At 45.6% G+C, this 17685-nt stretch overlaps 1 protein-coding gene across 50 annotated transcripts in view; it reads left to right on the top strand.

Annotated features, from left to right (window-relative positions):
• Positions 1-17685, top strand: part of CD44 (CD44 molecule (Indian blood group)) — an 86197-nt gene that overhangs the window by 25596 nt on the left and 42916 nt on the right. For all 50 annotated transcript variants that reach the window (XR_004970546.1, XR_004970545.1, XR_004970547.1 and 47 more), the window contains exons 2-3: positions 8942-9107; positions 12958-13091. Coding sequence is in view for 47 of the 50 variants with exons in the window: in XM_036326196.1 (XP_036182089.1) it covers positions 8942-9107; positions 12958-13091 (300 nt within the window). In the remaining 3 variants the exon portion in view is untranslated. The remainder of the gene's footprint in view (positions 1-8941; positions 9108-12957; positions 13092-17685) is intronic.

Here is a 17685-nt window from a genome sequence, read left to right as displayed (position 1 = left end):
CAAATTCTGTACGACATTGAGGCTCTGAATCTCTTGTCCCTTAGTTTCTTCATCTGTAAAAGTCAACCAGTTCTTCCAAATGCTGGTTACAGACCTGAGCAAAATCTTTACATGAATTAGGTGATGTATCCATAATTGTAACAGCCTCAGAAAAAACATCTAGTTATGAAGTGGGGTCCTTTGTGTTTTTTTTGTTTTTGATTTGCAACAGGAAAACCCTATGCGGGCCCCTGAGATGCTTTTTAGTTTCATTTAACCACATCCTGGGTTTGTGCTAGTCAACCTGCTAAACAGATAGGAGCCAAAAAGGAAGAAAGCAAAGGTTGCAAGGCTAGAGTGAGCAGTTTCCTGGTAGCTATGGCAACACGCAGGGGCATACCCTGGGGTTTCTCTCCCTCGGCCATCTTCCTGGAGGCTCGCTCACCAAAAACCACTTGGCCTTTCAGAATCCTGCATTGAGGTAACAGTTCTGGGGCACATCTTCCTTTGCCAGAAAGACCGTTGGACCCAGGGTGTGGAGTAGGAGCCTGAACAGGCTCTCCCAGCCTTCTCCCCTCCCCCAGGTCTCATCCTCCCAGGAGGAGGCAGGGGCAGGGTTCTGCAGACTGTGAAACACCCAAAGAGCTTCACTGAGTCAGTTGTTGGAGGCCTTGACTGAAGGGCAGAGTAGTGCTGATAACCCGTTGGGCTCTTCTCTGGATCCCTGTTGGTTCCATGTTGGCAGGCAGAGAGGTCAGGGGCTACAGCCGGGCACCAAGGAGTTGGGGTGCATTTCCTTTCTAAGTGCTACGAGATGAATAGTTCAATGGAAAGGCACCCAGGACATTCTGGAGGAAGCTCTCTGGGTATGATGGTGCATGACTATTTTCTCTGCTCCTTAAACCCTCACCCACCTCCTGAGCAGCTCCGGCAGAGACTGAGTCCCTCAAGACTCATGGTCTGCACTGAGAAGCCAAAGGCGATTCGGCCAGCGAGTGTGATTTTGGCCTCATTCAGACGTAGATGCTGAACAATAGAGCCTTTCTCCAGGAGCCCATCACATGGGCGTCAGGGGATGCAGGCAAGTGCATGGGGGCAGGAGGAAGGCGTGCCAGTCTTCTGGATGGGCGGGCCTGGGTGCCAGTAGGGGCTGGAATAGCTAAGAAGGCTCCCAGATGGAAACTTCTGGGCTCCAAAGACCTCCATGGAATAAATGAAAACCAGAATGCCTTCTTTGTCTTGTTACGACAGTGGATTATAACTTGATTGGGAATGGCTTGCTCTGATCTCCCATAAAAGCAGTTCAGTAGTAAGAGCACTGGTCGGGGAGTCAGGAGTTTAGCAACCATGGACCCCTAAGGTCCAGCTTTTCTCAGAACTGGCTGGGGGACCGTGCTCAGTCATTCTGGATTTTGTTTTCTATTGTGTTTCAAGAGAATTGGATTAGAAGCTGTCTGTTGTCCCTCCTGGCTTTAAACACAGATGATCCAATTAGCGATGATGGGAATCAAGAAGAAATTGACTTTTTCTTTTCCTACTTTGATGAGAATCATACTGTTAGTTTTGTGAGTTGCATAATCTTTTTCAGACATGAACTCAACATATCAGAAGACAGAAACAGAATCCTGGCTATTTCATGATAAACACTATAAAAATTTTTTAAGTGGAAAACTCATCAGTGCTTTGGGCTGCCACTGCCCAAGAGGCTTGTGTGCGACAGACTCACAGGAGCTCCATGGAGCCAGTTGCGATCAACCCGAAGTCCCTGCTCCAGATGGGCCTGGTGTCTCAGCTGGGACTGTGTGAGTTCAGATTGGGCAGCAGACATCTCTTAATGCCACCAGGGCACTCTGTGGTCTGGCATCCCAGGCCTGGGCCAACCCTGCATCTCAGGGTCTTCTGTTCCCCAGGCCTGACTTTGGCCAGAGCCCTCAGGCTGTGAAGGAAGAAAGAGGTCTAAGCTGTAGCTTGGGCTGGATTCTCAATTCCCAAGGAATTGTGGGAAGAGGACAGGTAGAATCAGAACGAGGTAGCCAGCCCAATGTTGGGGAAAGCAGGTGAACATGGAAAGCTCAAAATCTTCTCCCCAGGGAGAATGTGGCAGTTCCACCAGTGAGGGGAACCTTTCCAAGCTCTTGGGCAAAGGGCCCTGCCCTTTTAAGCCTTATGGTCTGGAATCAAGAGAAATAGGATCTTAAAATAATATTCAACAAGCTCAAATTCCTCTCTCCAGAGCTCTCTTTTAATGCTCACCTTTCCACACTTTAAAAACCATATGGAGTCCTGGCTGGGCGCAGTTGGTTGGAGCATTGTCCCATGCACCGAAAGGTAGGTTCCATTCCCGGTCAGGGCACATACCCAGGTTGCAGTTTTGGTCCCAGTTGAGGCAACCAATCAATGGTTCTTCTCTCTCACATCGATGTTTCTCTCCCCCCCTTCCTCTCTCTAAAAATCCATTAGAAAAAATCACATGGAGGATAAGTGGGTTTCCTGTCGTTCTAGCATCTGCCCCATGACCAATTTAACACTGCGAGGTGATCAGCTGGACTGCCCAGTCTGAAACCCGGGCTCACGGCTTACTAGCTCCAGGTACTCATGTCTTCTCAATGAATCAGTTACCTTCTGTGAGAAATTGAGGCTAATACAAAACATAGAGTTGTTGTGAGAATAAAATGAATTCTTACAAGGAAACTGTTGAAAGCCGCATATGGCCTAGAGTAGGTGCTGAGTGCATGCTCGCTGTTGTCATCATGGCATGAGAACTGCACAGTCATTGAGTCATGGGAACTGGCTTTATCCCCATCTCCAAGAAAAACCAACTTCTTCAGAGACCAAATCAGTAGAAAAGAAACATTTAATTCTGCTGCATCCCTCCTGAGATGACAGATAGGGACCAGACACATCTGGGTGGTGCGTGTTGGAAAATAAATTAGTTTATTTTGGACCATCTGGAGAAGTCTGTTTTGGAGATCTGAGGTCTCTGGCACAGTATGATGACAGATCATCGGCTGGTGGTCCTCCTGTGAGACCCCTATGTCTGGCATCCTCCCTCGGGAGATCTGGCCTCAGAAATGGCCCCATGATGTGCCCATCGCTGAGAAGACCATTTTTAGAATTTGGACAAAGCCAGTTACAAAACTGAAATTTGGTCTCTGAAACATTTGTTTCCAGGGAAAACAGCAAAGTTTCTCAGAAGCAAATGCTTCCGGTTGAAGAACATATTAAGTGTCCAATAGGGAATTCTCAACAAGGCCCAGCTGGCGATTCTTCAGACATGATGTGGGGAATGGATCTGAGAGGGGCTCTTTTTGCACCCCACACATGTGCTTGCCCTGTCAGGGAAGGAGGAGAAAGAGAACATTCATTCATTCACTTGTTTAACATGTGCCTATTTTATGCACTACTGTGCTGGGTACTGGGGACATGGTGATGAAGGAGAGACGTCTGCTGTCATAAAGCCCACAGGGAAGTTCCAAAATTCTGGAATCCTGGAATTTGATTACTGAAGAGACCTTGGAGAGAACAATCCTTGTAATTATGTTTTTGTTTTGTTTTTAATCCTCACTTAAGGACATGCTTAGAGAGAGGAAGAGAGAGAGGGAAGGAGGGAGAGAGGGAGGGAGAGAGAGAGGCAGGGGAGAGAAAGAGAAAGAGAGAGAGAAACATCAATGTGAGATAGAAACATTGATTGATTGCCTTCCGTGCATGCCCTGACTGGAGATTGAACCCACAACCCAGATATGTGTCCTGACCAGAAATACAACTGGCCACCAACTGAGCCACACCAGCCGGACTCCTTTATTTCTTTATGTGTTTGTGTCACAGACTTCTTTGAGAAACTAATGAGATCCCAAGGATGTTGTTCCCATTAAAACACCTACACACACACACACACACACGCAGAAGCACACATGCACATACTGTATATGTACACACAAATTTTGCATATAATTTCACAGTTGTATAGATCCCCTGAAAATCAGCGTGTAGATTCCAGGTTGAAAACTTCCATGGCTAACCAGCTGTGTGACACCCCACTCCACCCACCTCTCAGGAAAGTTTGGGAAGATGTAGGTAATGGCAAGTTGGGTGAAAATTACACAGTGCTGTACTCCCAGCAGATCCTGTGATTTTCTACTCAGGAAACAACTGGGGTAAAACCAAGAAGCTGTTCATCTCAGGCCCTGGAATTTAGGCAAAGTTTGGAAACGAGGTGGGGTGATTTTACTAAAGAAACCTATTTCCCTTGATCTGAGGCTGGTGGAAAAGAAAGTTAAGATTAATGGTGTCATGGGTCAGCTATGGCTTATCCAAGTAAGAATGACCTTACCCAGAACCTGCCATATTGGCAGCATAGCACAGAGGTTAGAATACTGAACTACCAACCTTCTTGTGAGTTTGGTGCCGGAGTAGGTTAAACAATAGACACTCTTAGAGAGCTCCTTTTTGAAATCTTCCTAAAAGCTCACACTGACAAACTTCTTCCCATGTTGGTGAAGAGATCCCTGGGTGCTGGGCCCCGTGACCCCTCTGTCCTCTTGGCCACCTTAATGGCCTGGGTGGCATTTCTCCCTCCAGAGGGGCTCCACCCGGAATCTAAAAGTGGCCTCAACCCATTAAAGTTGCCCTTTGGGTGTCTCAGAGGGAGGAACTTGGGACTGTTCATTTATTACATGATACAGGAGATTTATTGGAGACCAGAGGGCTCAACGGAAAACGTTCTTGATTTATTTCCAGTTGGAACGGCTTGTTTGAAAGACACATCAGCCAGTTGCTATGAGCCTCTTGAGTCACAGCAGATCCCTAATCACAGGGGCCTGTTTCTCAGGAGAGGCGTACAGACATCTCAGGAGTCCCGTGTGTCTGCAGGGTTTGCAGCGTGGCCAGTACTACTGCCACAGACACGGGCTCGCCAGTGATCTGTGGTCCATGGCTATTCACGCCTCAGCCTTGCTCTAACTTTACTTAGACCTTGGGAATATTAGCAGCCATACATTGGGGGCTGAGAGGCCATAAAAAGTTCCTTAAATCAAGTGTACAGTTAAGTAGTGGATAAGCCTGTGGACTCTTGGTGCCAGACTGGCTGGATTTGAATCCCGGCTCCATCATTGCCAGCTCTGGGAACCTGGGCATGTTTCCCCCCTCTCTGTGCCTCAGTCTCTGTATCTGGAAAGTGGGGATAATAATGGAACCCATTTCCTAGGGTTGTTTTAAGGGTAAAATGAGTCAGTCCTTGTAAAGTGCTTAGAATAGTGTCCGGCATATACATAATAAACACACAAGATGTATTTATTGTGTTATTGCCATTGTTACTATTAACAATACCCTTTGGGGTAAGAATTTTGGTTTGCATAAGTGTTGAGGAAGCCCTTTGGGAAGTCATCATAAGTTATCAGGACTGGAAGGACACACAGCCCTGAAGGTCTGGTCCCTTTTAAGGTATCAAGGACCCAGAGGGAAGGAACTGTGAACACTCATGGGCTAGTTGACCTGAAATGAAGTTTTGGCACCATCTTCACAATTCCAGATGGCCGAGTGCCGTCAGGATTAAGAGTTGGACTTTTTCATGAGGTTAAGATAAGTGGATGTTGTGGAATTTTCACATTTGCATAGAATCTCTTCATTCATTTGGCAGCCCTTGGCTGATGCCTGCTGTCTGTCAGACCTTGTTTAAACCTGGGGCTGAAGATTAAGTTTACCTGTTTCTTCCTGTCTTGGCTGAGCAGAGTACACACAACCACACACCGCTACTTGCATACACACATACAGACACACTCGCACAATGCATGTGGGTATTGTCTATCAAGTTACATTGGCTGTGGCAGGAAGGGTTTTATTCTAAAGTCTCAACCTGAATTGGTTCCTGTTGCCTTTGCATATCTGTGTGCCAGGTAGCAAACTAGAATCTATTTTAATAAGACAGAAACTGCCATGGAGCGCCAAACCTCTGCCACGCCTCGGCCTTTCTTTTTAGCCGGGGAGTGACAGCAGCCGCCTGGCTGAGCACGGACAGGCAGTGGGCCTCTCCTGCCATCTACTGAAGTCTCCCCTCCCAGCCTGGCCTCCAAGAAGCGAATGGGGACACTTTGTTTTTCCTTGGTGGGCTAGACAAGGAGAGCCCCCAAAAGGGCTGCCATCCAGCGTGACAAGGTTCCCTTTGCTAAGATAGGCCAACAGACGCCAAAGCTGAAAATGTCCGTAAAAACAAACAGTATTTCAAAAGGTTCCCTCCTCTCTGCTTCTTTTGCTTCATCAGCCACGTGCTGTGTGACTGGCTAAGAGGGACATCGTTACAGACAAAAAGGAATGAATCTCATACCAAAACACATGTTCTCCATTTCTCCTACTTCTGAGGTTTTTTAAAGCACCTCCATGTTCATGATGCAAACAAAGGCAAAAACCAGTTGAGATAGGCTTACTACTATGTCTTTTCAAAGCGTCATTGCTTGTTTCTTCTCTCACTGTTTTCCAAGTCAGGAAAGGGCATACAGAAGTTTAAACAGTTCACTTTCACCACACTTTGCATTTGTCTGACACTGTTTTCTAGGGGTGGGAACCTGCTTCCTGCTCAGAAAGGAGAGAGTCCTTGTTGCCTGTACAGCTCAATCATACTGACCCTCTCTCTGCTCTCATGTCCCAGTAGCGTAGGCGTTCCTCTCTCCTTCAGAGCAAAATATTGTTCTAATAACACAAGGTCCTAGGGCAAGTGGCAAGGTGGTTTGGAACATGGGTTTGATATCTAAACAGACCTAAGATGAAATTCCAGCTCTGCCACTTAATAGCTGGGAAAGTTGCTTACTTTTTCTGAGCTTTAGTTTTTCCACCTATAAGTAATATGTACAGATACACATTAAAAACACCCCTCCCTCCCCCGCCGGGGTTCTCAGAAACTGATGCAACACAGAACCCCAGAGGTTCCGGGTACCCAGGGACAATGCAGTAGTGGGCTTCCCCTACCCGGGCTATTGGCTCAGAGTATAGAACAGAGCACCTGAGATTCTGGAAAGTGACTACAGGCTTGAGACGGAAATCCTCACTTCCTTGGGCAACTCAGTTCTCTGAGTCTCAATGTTCCTGCTGATTCATATGCAGAATCTTCCTGATGATCTGCAGACCTGCACACATGAGAGAGAGTTTGAGTTAAAGCCAGATCTGTCGGAATCCAGACCTGGCTGGTAACTAACACAGTGTTGCCTGGGCTGGCACAAGGCCCACCAGTCCCCAAGGAACTGTCGGCAAGAATCCAGGAGTCCTCCTGTCTTGGAGGCTCGAGGAAGTGCTCAGGAGGAATTAGGCTTCACCAGGACGGTGTCAATAACGTCACCTTCGGTGTTGGGGCTTACTCAAGTGCACACGGGGATAACAGTTCCAGAAAAATAATGAGATTTCAATGAAGGCCTTTTCAGTCTCTTGAGATTGTTACAGAGGATCCTATGGAACCAGAGGATCGTTCAGCTCCTTATTGAGATTTCAGATTAATATCTGCAAAACTCCCAGAAGTCCTTGGCTCAGATCACTTTCACCAACGAATAGCAGTTAGGTTTCCCAGGGGATGTCCTTAACTCTTGGGAGCAAACATCAGGCCTCAGACCTATCTGTCAAGATGTTACAAGTGTGTTTTTGAAGATGTTTTAATGAGTCGTTCATTCATTCAACAATATTCGTTGAGCATCCCCTCTCTGTCAGGTACTGTTGTGGGCATTAGAACACAGCTGTAAACCAGTGGAAGGCCTTTCCTTTTTTTTTTTTTTTTTTGGAGCTTCCATCACAGAAAGGGCAGATGGATAATAACTAAACGCACAAATAAATAAACATGTTGCTGTGAAGACACAAACGCCAGGTGAGGTGAGGGAGGCGCCGAGAATTGGATTAGAGTGTTCAGGGAAGGACGCTAAGAGGTGATGTGGAGTTGACAAACAAGAATGGGATAATCCGAGGACAGAACATTCCAGACAGAGGGAAAGGAAGATATAAATGTTGGAAGGTGGGAAAGAGCCCAGAATGCCCAAAGGAACCGAAGCAGAGCAAGCTACTTAAAGTTTAGAGAGGGAGATAGGAGCCAGAACACGTAGATCTTATCAGCAGATAAGATCTTATTTATTCTGGGTGGAGCCGGAAGCCGGTGGAGATTCTAAGCAAGGGAGCAAGACCACATGATTGTGGGAAAATGTGGGGAGAAAAGACCCCCAAATCTAAAATTGTGTATTTAGTATTATTTTAACTAGAAACACACATACACATATTCAGAAAACAAACTAAAAGAAGATGCAACAAAACGTTTAAGAGTCACTAAGAAGCCATGCTTTCTTAGTGGTGGACTGGCTTTTCCTTCCTTACTTTCCAGAATTTTGTAAGTTTTCAACAAGTTTGTATTGCTTTAATCATCAGACATAAGTCATATGCTTTTTATTTTTACTTATTCACCTATTGAGGGATATCTTGGTTGATTGTAAAGTTTGGCAATTGTGAACAAACAGCTGTGTGTAGGTTTTTGTGTAGACGTAAGTTCTCAACTCCTTTGTGGAACTACCCAGGACTGTGATCGCTGAATCAAATAGTAAGAGAATGCTTAGTTTTGTAAGAAACCGTCAAATGGCCTTTTAAAGCGGCTGCGCCATTAGAGACAAACTGAGGCTTATTCAACATTTTAAGAGTTTGTTTGAGCAAAATTCGATTTCAAGCAAGCAGCGCCAAACCCAACGTGGTTAGCAGCGCTCCCAATCATATGCTTTTAAAGGAGTTTGTTGTGCAGCAATTGATGGAGAGGAAGTCGGAGGGATGGGACTTTACTGTGTCTTAGCTCAGATTTGAGCCTAGTCACTGGTGTGATGGTGCTTTGGAATGTTGGAGCAGTAGAGAAGTTTATTTGGCTTTTTGAACGAGGCTGCTCAAAAACAAACTTCGTACCCCTCCCTCATTATGTATGCAAACGAATATTAACATTTCTTGTTTCATCCCATAGATTTGAATGTAACCTGCCGGTACGCAGGCGTATTCCATGTGGAGAAAAATGGTCGCTACAGCATCTCACGGACTGAGGCAGCTGACCTCTGCAAGGCTTTCGATTGCACCCTGCCCACCATGGCCCAGATGGAGAAAGCCTGGCAAGCGGGGTTTGAGACCTGCAGGTGAGAGCCCACTGGGAGCCCTGACTGCCTTGGCCGAGGGGGTGGGGCTTAGCACCGGGAAGGCTCCTCCCTGGTATCTGATTGGATGATTGCCTGTTGGCCTCACCTATTAATTTGGCCACGTCAATCTGGAACTTGCCTGACAGCGGAAATTTAAAGCCCTCTAAAGACACCCTTGTAAATGATAGCGGGGCTGCCCAGAGGAGGCCATTAAGGGTCAACAGCCGGAATCCTAATGCCTGCCGTGCTTCCACATGGCGCTCTCCTGGCTTTGAAGAAACGTGCAATATTATTGTCGGAACCGCAAGAAAACGTAAACCAAATAACAGGGATTAAAATAAATATGTGCCTGGCGGAGTCTAGGCCCTGCAGACTTGGCTTAAAGCAGATTTTTCAAGCAACCTTCTCTTTCTGTTTGTTTCTTTATTCTCTTCTATGTTGCTTTAGTTTGAGAGGGTTGAAAAAAGGGGGGGGGCATGAAAATTATTAAGACAAATTACTAACGACTGGGAAAGAATGGGAGGGACACAGGAGGGCCTCCTGGGCGGCTTCTGTGGAGACCACGTGCTCCGTGGAGCTTTCCTCAAACCCTTGGTGGAGGGGTGCACTTTAAGAGCAAGCTGTGGTGAAGGCCACAGTGAAGTGTATGCTTTGGTTGGCTTCCACTAGACACACTCTAAGTCATCTGAACAACTGCTAGGTTTCCATCCTAGTCCACCGCTACCCCTTCTGTGCTTTTGCAGTGGAATGACACCAGGAACATTCAATACATCAATCTGTGCCCTTGGTTAGAGAGTAAGATACCCACTTTATGAGTAGGGGCGGAGGTTCTTGCTCAAAAGGAAAACCTTTATGTCTTAAACGGTAACCATAGCCACCTGCGGCGATCTACACTTAATAAAAATGAAATGAAATGAAAACCTGGATTCTTCAGTGGCCCATTTCAAGTGCTCAACTAGCTACAAATGGCTAGTGGCTCCTGTATGGGACAACATTGATTACAGACTGGGTCCATGATCACAGACAGTTGGATTGCGCAGCATTGCTCTAAAGCAGAGAGCGGCTGTAGAAGACATCTGTATGCATTCAGAGATACGTTGGCGAGAACATGAAAGGAGCAGAGAAAGGGAGCTAGCTCTGCTGGCTGCTCACCCTGCACTGTGGTCTGCAATGAAGGAAGACCGGTTAGCACATCCATTGATTCTATTCCCAAGACAAATTGTTTAACCATGGCTGGGACTAGGTCAGCAAGAGAAATCCACTAAGGGAGTGGATTTAGTGAGCTGAATTTTGATTGTGAAATGCAGACGAGGCCTACTTACAGAATACAGACATGTTCTCCTAGGCCAGTGGTTCTCAACCTTCTGGCCCTTTAAATACAGTTCCTCATGTTGTGACCCAACCATAAAATTATTTTCATTGCTACTTCATAACGGTCATGTTGTTACTGTTATGAATCGTAATGTAAATATCTGCTATGCAGGATGGTCTTAGGCGACCCCTGTGAAAGGGTCGTTTGACCCCAAAAGGGGTCGTGACCCACAGGTTGAGAACTGCTGTCCTAGGCTGAAAAAGAGGGAAGTTATTACTCTTTCCACTGCCCATCAGTGAGCGCACAGATGCTGGGCACTTGCCCACAACCCCTCACTTAACCCTCGAAGGGCACCACGGTAGATTATATTACCCTACTTATGGGTGAAGCCACAAAAGCTCAGAGAAGTTCCCCAGCTCACCCTGGGCCACATCACTGGCATGGGGAGGAGTCCAGATTCAGGTCCTACTTCGCCTGAGCTCAGGGCAAGATTTTAATGACCAAACCCCAAGGAAGGACTGAGAGCAAAGGGGAGATGCAGGCATGATGCACGGATGTGCTGAGTATTTCTTTTCTCTCTGTGAACAGCAACCTACTCATGCAATATACACACATGTAAATGTTAATATCCCCAAATGTACAGTGTGACACCAAAACTGGCCATCGACATGATGTGACAAAAACTCAAGAATAACTTAACAAGGGAATGTAGGTTCTAGGTCAGTGGTTCTCAATCTTTCTAATGCCGCGACCCTTTAATACAGTTCCTCATGTTGTGGTGACCCCCAACCATAAAATTATTTTCGTTGCTACTTTATAACTGTAATTTTGCTACTGTTATGCATCGTAATGTAAATATCTGATATGCAGGATGTATTGTCATTGTTACAAACTGAACATAATGAAAGCATAGTGATTAATCACAAAAACAATATGTAATTATATATGTGTTTTCTGATGATCTTAGGAGACCCCTGTGAAAGGGTCGTTCGACCCCCAAAGGGGTCGCGACCCACAAGTTGAGAACCGCTGCTCTACATTGTCAGTGTACAACAGACTTGGTGCATGCAGTAAGGGTGGGATGGGAGTAGGCTCACCAGGTATTATCATTTAAAAAAGAAAAAGAGAAACACTGTGCCAAAGAAATCTATGGTTCCACCCATAGCTGAAAGTAAGCATTGCAAAACGCATTTCCATAATTTCATTTAGGTAGCCATGAATCAGCTATGTGCCATAGCACAGATGGCAGAGTCTCAGGCTATGAGAAAACCTTAGCTGTCTGCCCCACCCTGATTAGTAGCAATTCTCAGATATATGGAAACTTACTGACATTTAATTGCGACCCCTCCCCCCACCAAGCTAAGGAGTCTTTGGAGAAACCAGTCTGTCTGTTTAGATGAGGAATTAGTCATGCAAGCTGCAATTGCAACATAGACTTAATGAGTTCTATGTGCTTGGAAATTTCAAACTCACAGCCATTTCCACGGGTCTTGCAGGGTCATGCACTATTGTTGCTATCGTCAGGAGAGATTAAAAGGATCAAAGCTGTGCCTTAGCTTTGCATTTTTCAAAAAACCTACTGGATTTAGCTTCTCCTTCTCTGCCTTTCCCCTGCCACCACCTCGTCCCTTGCAAATTTTTTGTTTGGGGCATTTATATTCCGGAGAAATTGTGCAGTGAGTAGCCACCATGATGCTGATGGAAGAGGCTGGGTGCTGTATGTTTTATCTGAAAGGGTCTCCAGCTCCAACATGCTCCCAGAAATACCTTGGGGGTGGGGGATGCAGAGCGGTTTAAATGCTTCTCTGGCTGTGATGCTTCTGGAAAATTCCTGAGCTAAATGAGGCATTGCTATCTACTGACTTAATCGCTGTTACTCCTATTTTAATGACGGTCAATTTACTTCCACCGGCAATGAAATTCTGCCTGGGATGCTCATGAGGCGAAATGCTCATGTATCTGGCATATGAACAAGCCTTCGTGTGGAGAGTAACGGAGTTTGGAACGAAGGGATCACAGGAAAAGGCGAGGCGGGGAGAGAAGCGTGGGGATGGGAAATGAGGCAGATTTGACATTTGTGGGCTGAAGTGATCAGCCACCTAATTCTATCGTAAGGGAGCTGGTCATTTTATGCATTTTCTGAAAAAGTATGAAAGTCATGGGGAGCCACCGTGGATCCACATCATAAAGTGGTCATTCTTTTCTCTTCTGTGACTTGGACTTCCTTCTGCTTGTCTAAACTGACTTGACCACAACTTTTATTTGAAACTATTTTCTTTCACGAATCCCTTTTAAAAAAAAAAAAAAAGCTTTTATAGAGCCCTAAGTGAAATCACTTTGTTTCTATCAGCCTTGATCCCTCTCACGCTCCCTCTGCTGTTATTTTTGGATTTCACATAACTCACTGGCTGAAACCTTAAACACCCCTTCAGGGTGAGTTGAATGAAGCGTTGCGCTGCATGACATGTCATTTGATGGGATGGGATGAGATACCGTCACGGCCTCGCAGGTGGCTAACCGCTGCTGTTTCTTTTGCAGGTACGGGTTCATAGAAGGGCACGTGGTGATTCCCCGCATCCACCCCAACCCCATCTGTGCCGCAAACAACACAGGGGTGTACATCCTCACCTCCAACACCTCCCAGTACGACACGTACTGCTACAATGCTTCAGGTTGGTTCCAAGTGGATTGCCTTTGTGTTTGGGATCGCTTTTGGCAGGCAAGCCCGTGGCAGCATGGCCAAGAGCAGTTCAATCTGGGCATGCGTGGGGGTTCACGGAGCTTCCAGATGTTCGGGGAACATCGGCAGCAGAGAGAAAATTCTTGTCTATAGGGTGCTTGCCAGCTAAGCTGGGGAGGCCAACAGTAAGCTAGTAAATATGAAATACCTTCTCTGAAGCTAGGGAGAGAGAAGAGCTGTAAAAAGGAAGGCAGAGCAAGAGGCTTCAGAGTGCTAGGGGAGCTTTCTTCCGAGAAGGTGGTCAGGGAAAGAGCCTCTGAGGAGAAACCCTGCGTGAAATGCGGGAAGGAGCCACGAGCAGAGCGGGTAGCCGGTGCAAAGCCAGGCAGCGTGGGGAGCATTGTGGCCTGTTCCGGGAACAGCAGGGAGGCCAGGCGATCAGAGGAGAGAATGCCAAGGAATGAAGTCAGAGAGGGAAGCAGGCGCCAGATCACCTAAGGCCTTGTAGGCCACGGTTGAGAGTTTGGGTTTTGTTCTCAGTGTGATGGGAAGTCACTCAGGGTTTTGGATGGTGGGGTTACATGAATCCAAGGACAGCATGGGAATACAAAGCAACTGGCTTAGCTTAGAGATATTGATCATATGTTGGAGCTGGAGAGAAGGTTGGGAGGACATGGTACGCCTTTGACCTTGTCGAGTGTCCCTACCTACCCAAGAGTTGGGAGCCTGACAACTAGAGAATAAGGAAACGACCTTAAGAAGTGCATGCTGGGCAGGCCAGGCCCCTCCCTGTCTAAGGGGCTTGCTTCCAACTCCTGGCCTAAAAACACAAGTTTGCAAGTTTAATTCAGGCCCCAGCAACACTAAAGATTTCTTTGCATCGTGAATCTTCAGGGTCTTTTGAGAAGGGTCAAACCCATAAATGTGAATGTTTTGAATGCCAACCATCAAATGTCTTCCTTCTCAAACCAAGCCTTCTGCTCCCCCAAAAGGTTTGAGTTTGTGTGAAGGGGATGATAAAGACACCAGGTAAACTTGACACTTGTACCTGGCGTGCCAGTTTCCCTTAAAGACAGGAAGGGCAGACTTCCTGTCTTTAATTAGCTGGCAAGTGACTGAAGACATTTTCAGTATGAGACAAACACAGATATTGTTAGATAATGACTTAGGGCATTATTTTTATGAGGCAAACAGATTTTATATATGGTAGTAGAATATAAAATCTGCATGGCTTTTTAAGCTAAAGTAGGGACATCCAAGAAATTGTGGGATTACATCAGTAGCTTTAGACTATGCCATGCCACCCACTGTTGCATGAGCAGTAGGGATCAGAGTGAGAATTCTGAGGGGAAATCTAGAGTTTAGGAGAAAGAGAAATTACCAGGGCTGGTTAGTTGAAATGGAGTGACCAAAAATATTATAGGTCACTAAACCTATGGAGGAACATTCAAAATTAGGAGAAAAATGTAGACTATTTACGCCTCCCTATCATATGAACAAAGAACACAGATGGCATTTGACCAAAAGGAGGCTAGTCCAACTGAGGCTACACAGTACATGGCCCATACCCAGGTCCCATACCCATACCCAGAATGTCCATTCTAGTGACATGAGAATGAGAAAAACCCCATGCAAATAATGAGGAAATAGGCACAGAGCCACATGTGGTCTAGCTAACTTATCTTAGTGCCAGAGCTCATGGGAGAGTTGGGAAGACTCTGCTTTAGGTGAGGGGGGTGGCCCTATGGAAAAGGGCTAGCACCAGACTGCATACCTTAGAGCAGTGGTTCTCAACCTTCCTAATGCCGCGACCCTTTAATACAGTTCCTCATGTTGTGGTGACCCCCAACCATAAAATTATTTTTGTTGCTACTTCATAACTGTAATTTTGCTACTGTTATGAATCGTCATGTAAATATCTGATAGGCAGGATGTATTTTCATTGTTACAAATTGAACATAATGAAAGCATAGTGATTAATCACAAAAACAATATGCAATTATATATGTGTTCTCCGATGGTCTTAGGTGGCCCCTGTGAAAGGGTCGTTCGACCCCCAAAGGGGTTGCGACCCACAGGTTGAGAACCACTGCCTTAGAGTGTCTCTGGGTTCTGCCTGCTCTGTCTCCCACTGAGCTGTGTTGAGTGAATGTCTGCAATAAATTATGCTGTTGCATATCCACATTGTCTCACCTGATTTACAAGTGGCTGTCACTTGCTGAAAAGAACCTTAATTCAAAAAGGTAGAAGCTCACCTTGTTTTATTGCCTGGAAATGAAGTCATCTAGGCAAGTTACTACGGAGACTTTTCTCCCGGTCCTTATTTTTACCCAAGAGATTGGGCCTGTCCTCAGAGAAGTGATTGAAGAGTATTCTTCACTTCCCTCCTCTCTGGGCGATGAAAAGTTGAGAAGTCCTGGGGGTGTACTGCATAGCAAAGTGGCTGTATTAAAGTCGTGAAATTCAGAGTGACATTTATCTTTTTCTCTTTTCCCAATTTACTCAATATGGGCAGGCTGCTTTTTTAAGTTTTTCATGAAGTTTTTAAGTCTGTTGGTTGATCGGCTATGTGCGCTGAGCACTGTGCAGGGCAGAGTGGAATGAGAAAGAGCAGGGGACCATATTTCTTATCTTGAGAGTTAATCTTGTTGAAGCAACAAAGACAAAAAGTGAAGACGTTAAGAAGAATGTTTATCTAAAGATAAACTGCTTTCATTAAACTGTCTTGGCTGAGAGTCAGATGATGGGGATATTAATTAAGTGAGCTACAGATCTCGATAACCTCTGCACAATGTGACGGATCTCAGTGGAAAGATCCTTGCATCCAGCTCAGCCTGAGAACTACCAGCAGGACCCAGTGATGCGCTCCACGCCCCTCCCCTGGCAAACTGGTTGCAGGGACCAAAGCCAGCTCAATCTTAGCAGATAGCTTCTGCATGCTTACAATTTCAGCAATGTTTTTATAAAACACAGCCTGTGGTTTACAAATGAGAATAAGGCAGACCCTGCAAAGGCTTGGTGATTTTTATTGCCTCATCTGTCAGCGAGAAGGCCCAGCATGAGCCTGGTGGCTTCTGTGTAAACAACAGAGGACTCACTTGAATGAGTTCATTTTTAAAGTTGGCTTTGAATAAAATGCCTCGCTTTTGAAGGAGAAATTTAGGGAAGATTCTATATTTACTTGTTTATTCATTCACTCATTTATTGAACAAATATTTATTGGATACCTAGGATGTATCAGGCCTAGAGGAAGGTATCTTTCTATCTGGGGCCGAGTGATGGGCTAAAATAGTTAACATTTCCTTGGCTGTTTTTGGTGCAGTGGAGGCAAGGTTTTGAGATGCAGCCCACCAGGAAGCTCACCTCAGAGTCTTTCTAACAAATCTTTAGGTTCAGTAAGACCCCACCAGGCCTGCTTCTCCCAGCAACACAATGCTCATTAAACAGAATGAAAGGCCTTCTAATGAGGCCCTGCTGTCTGACACGGGAGCATGAATGTATTGATTGCACATTTGGGTCACCATCCTGCCAGTGTGCCTGCCAGATTTGATGTTCTTCATAGGAGTTAAGGTGAATTGGAGCCTGAAGGGGGTCCATTTGAACAAATGCTCTAATCATTTACAAAACTCTCTTAGAGTTTTTGACATCATGCCCCCTTCTATTACAACTTAACTCCTAGAAATTCCCAGTGTAACCTGCAATTATGTTTGAATTTGGGGGGAGCGGGGTGTTCTTCCATTCCTGCCATTAAGAAGTCATAATCCAAGGTCAGAGTCTAGGCCTGTATAATGTAACAATGTCAGAAGCATGTCACAGGTCAGGCCAGTTCTGGTGGTGTCTCCCCCCCCCCCCCCCCCCAACCCCGCCCCTGGCAGATTGGGTAGATGCTCTTCAATATCACCTAGATCGAATTTTTGCCCTGATTCTTAAATGAGGGATTTATTGGAAAAATATTTTGAAAACTATAAAAATCTAAAGAATGTTAATTATTATTGCCCTTCATGATCTTGTGAATTCCTCAAAAGCAGGTACAAGAACATTTTTTTTTTGGCTTCCTTTTTATTATGTGTTAAGTAAATACCTATAATAATGAATACATGGACTGATTTATCTGGAGTTGCCTTTAATTATTTCTCATGGCATTGCTATTCAGGGTTTACCTAAATGTTTTTTGACCTGTTTATATTTGCGGACTATTTGGGGGTTTCCATCTCAGGTGTGTTTACTAGAAGAATGGACGTTTTTTCCTTTTTCATTCATTCAACAAATATTTGAGCCCCTCTCTGCCCCCATAAATATCCTGGCCAAGACAGATAAGGTTCCTACTCATCTTGAGGTGGGTGTGCAGCAGATGGTAGGGGTTGGGAGATGTGCCATGAGCAGTCATCGAGGAAAATGAACATGATAATTTTAGGTAGCGGTAGAAGAAGAAATGAGAGCAGACCATGTGTGATAGTGACAGGCATGGGGGAGTGTTGAGGGGCTAGTTTACATTGGATGGTGAGGAATGTACTTCCCAAGGAGGCAACTTTCTCTTTGAAGAGTCTCTCTTCTGAGAAATCTTTGAATCAGCCTTTGCAAGAAGG

Source organism: Myotis myotis, unplaced genomic scaffold (assembly GCF_014108235.1).
Source record: "Myotis myotis isolate mMyoMyo1 unplaced genomic scaffold, mMyoMyo1.p scaffold_m19_p_10, whole genome shotgun sequence".
Classification (NCBI taxonomy): Eukaryota; Metazoa; Chordata; class Mammalia; order Chiroptera; family Vespertilionidae; genus Myotis; species Myotis myotis.
Note: the sequence above shows the minus strand (reverse complement) of the source record. Positions and strands in the feature narration are given on the sequence as shown.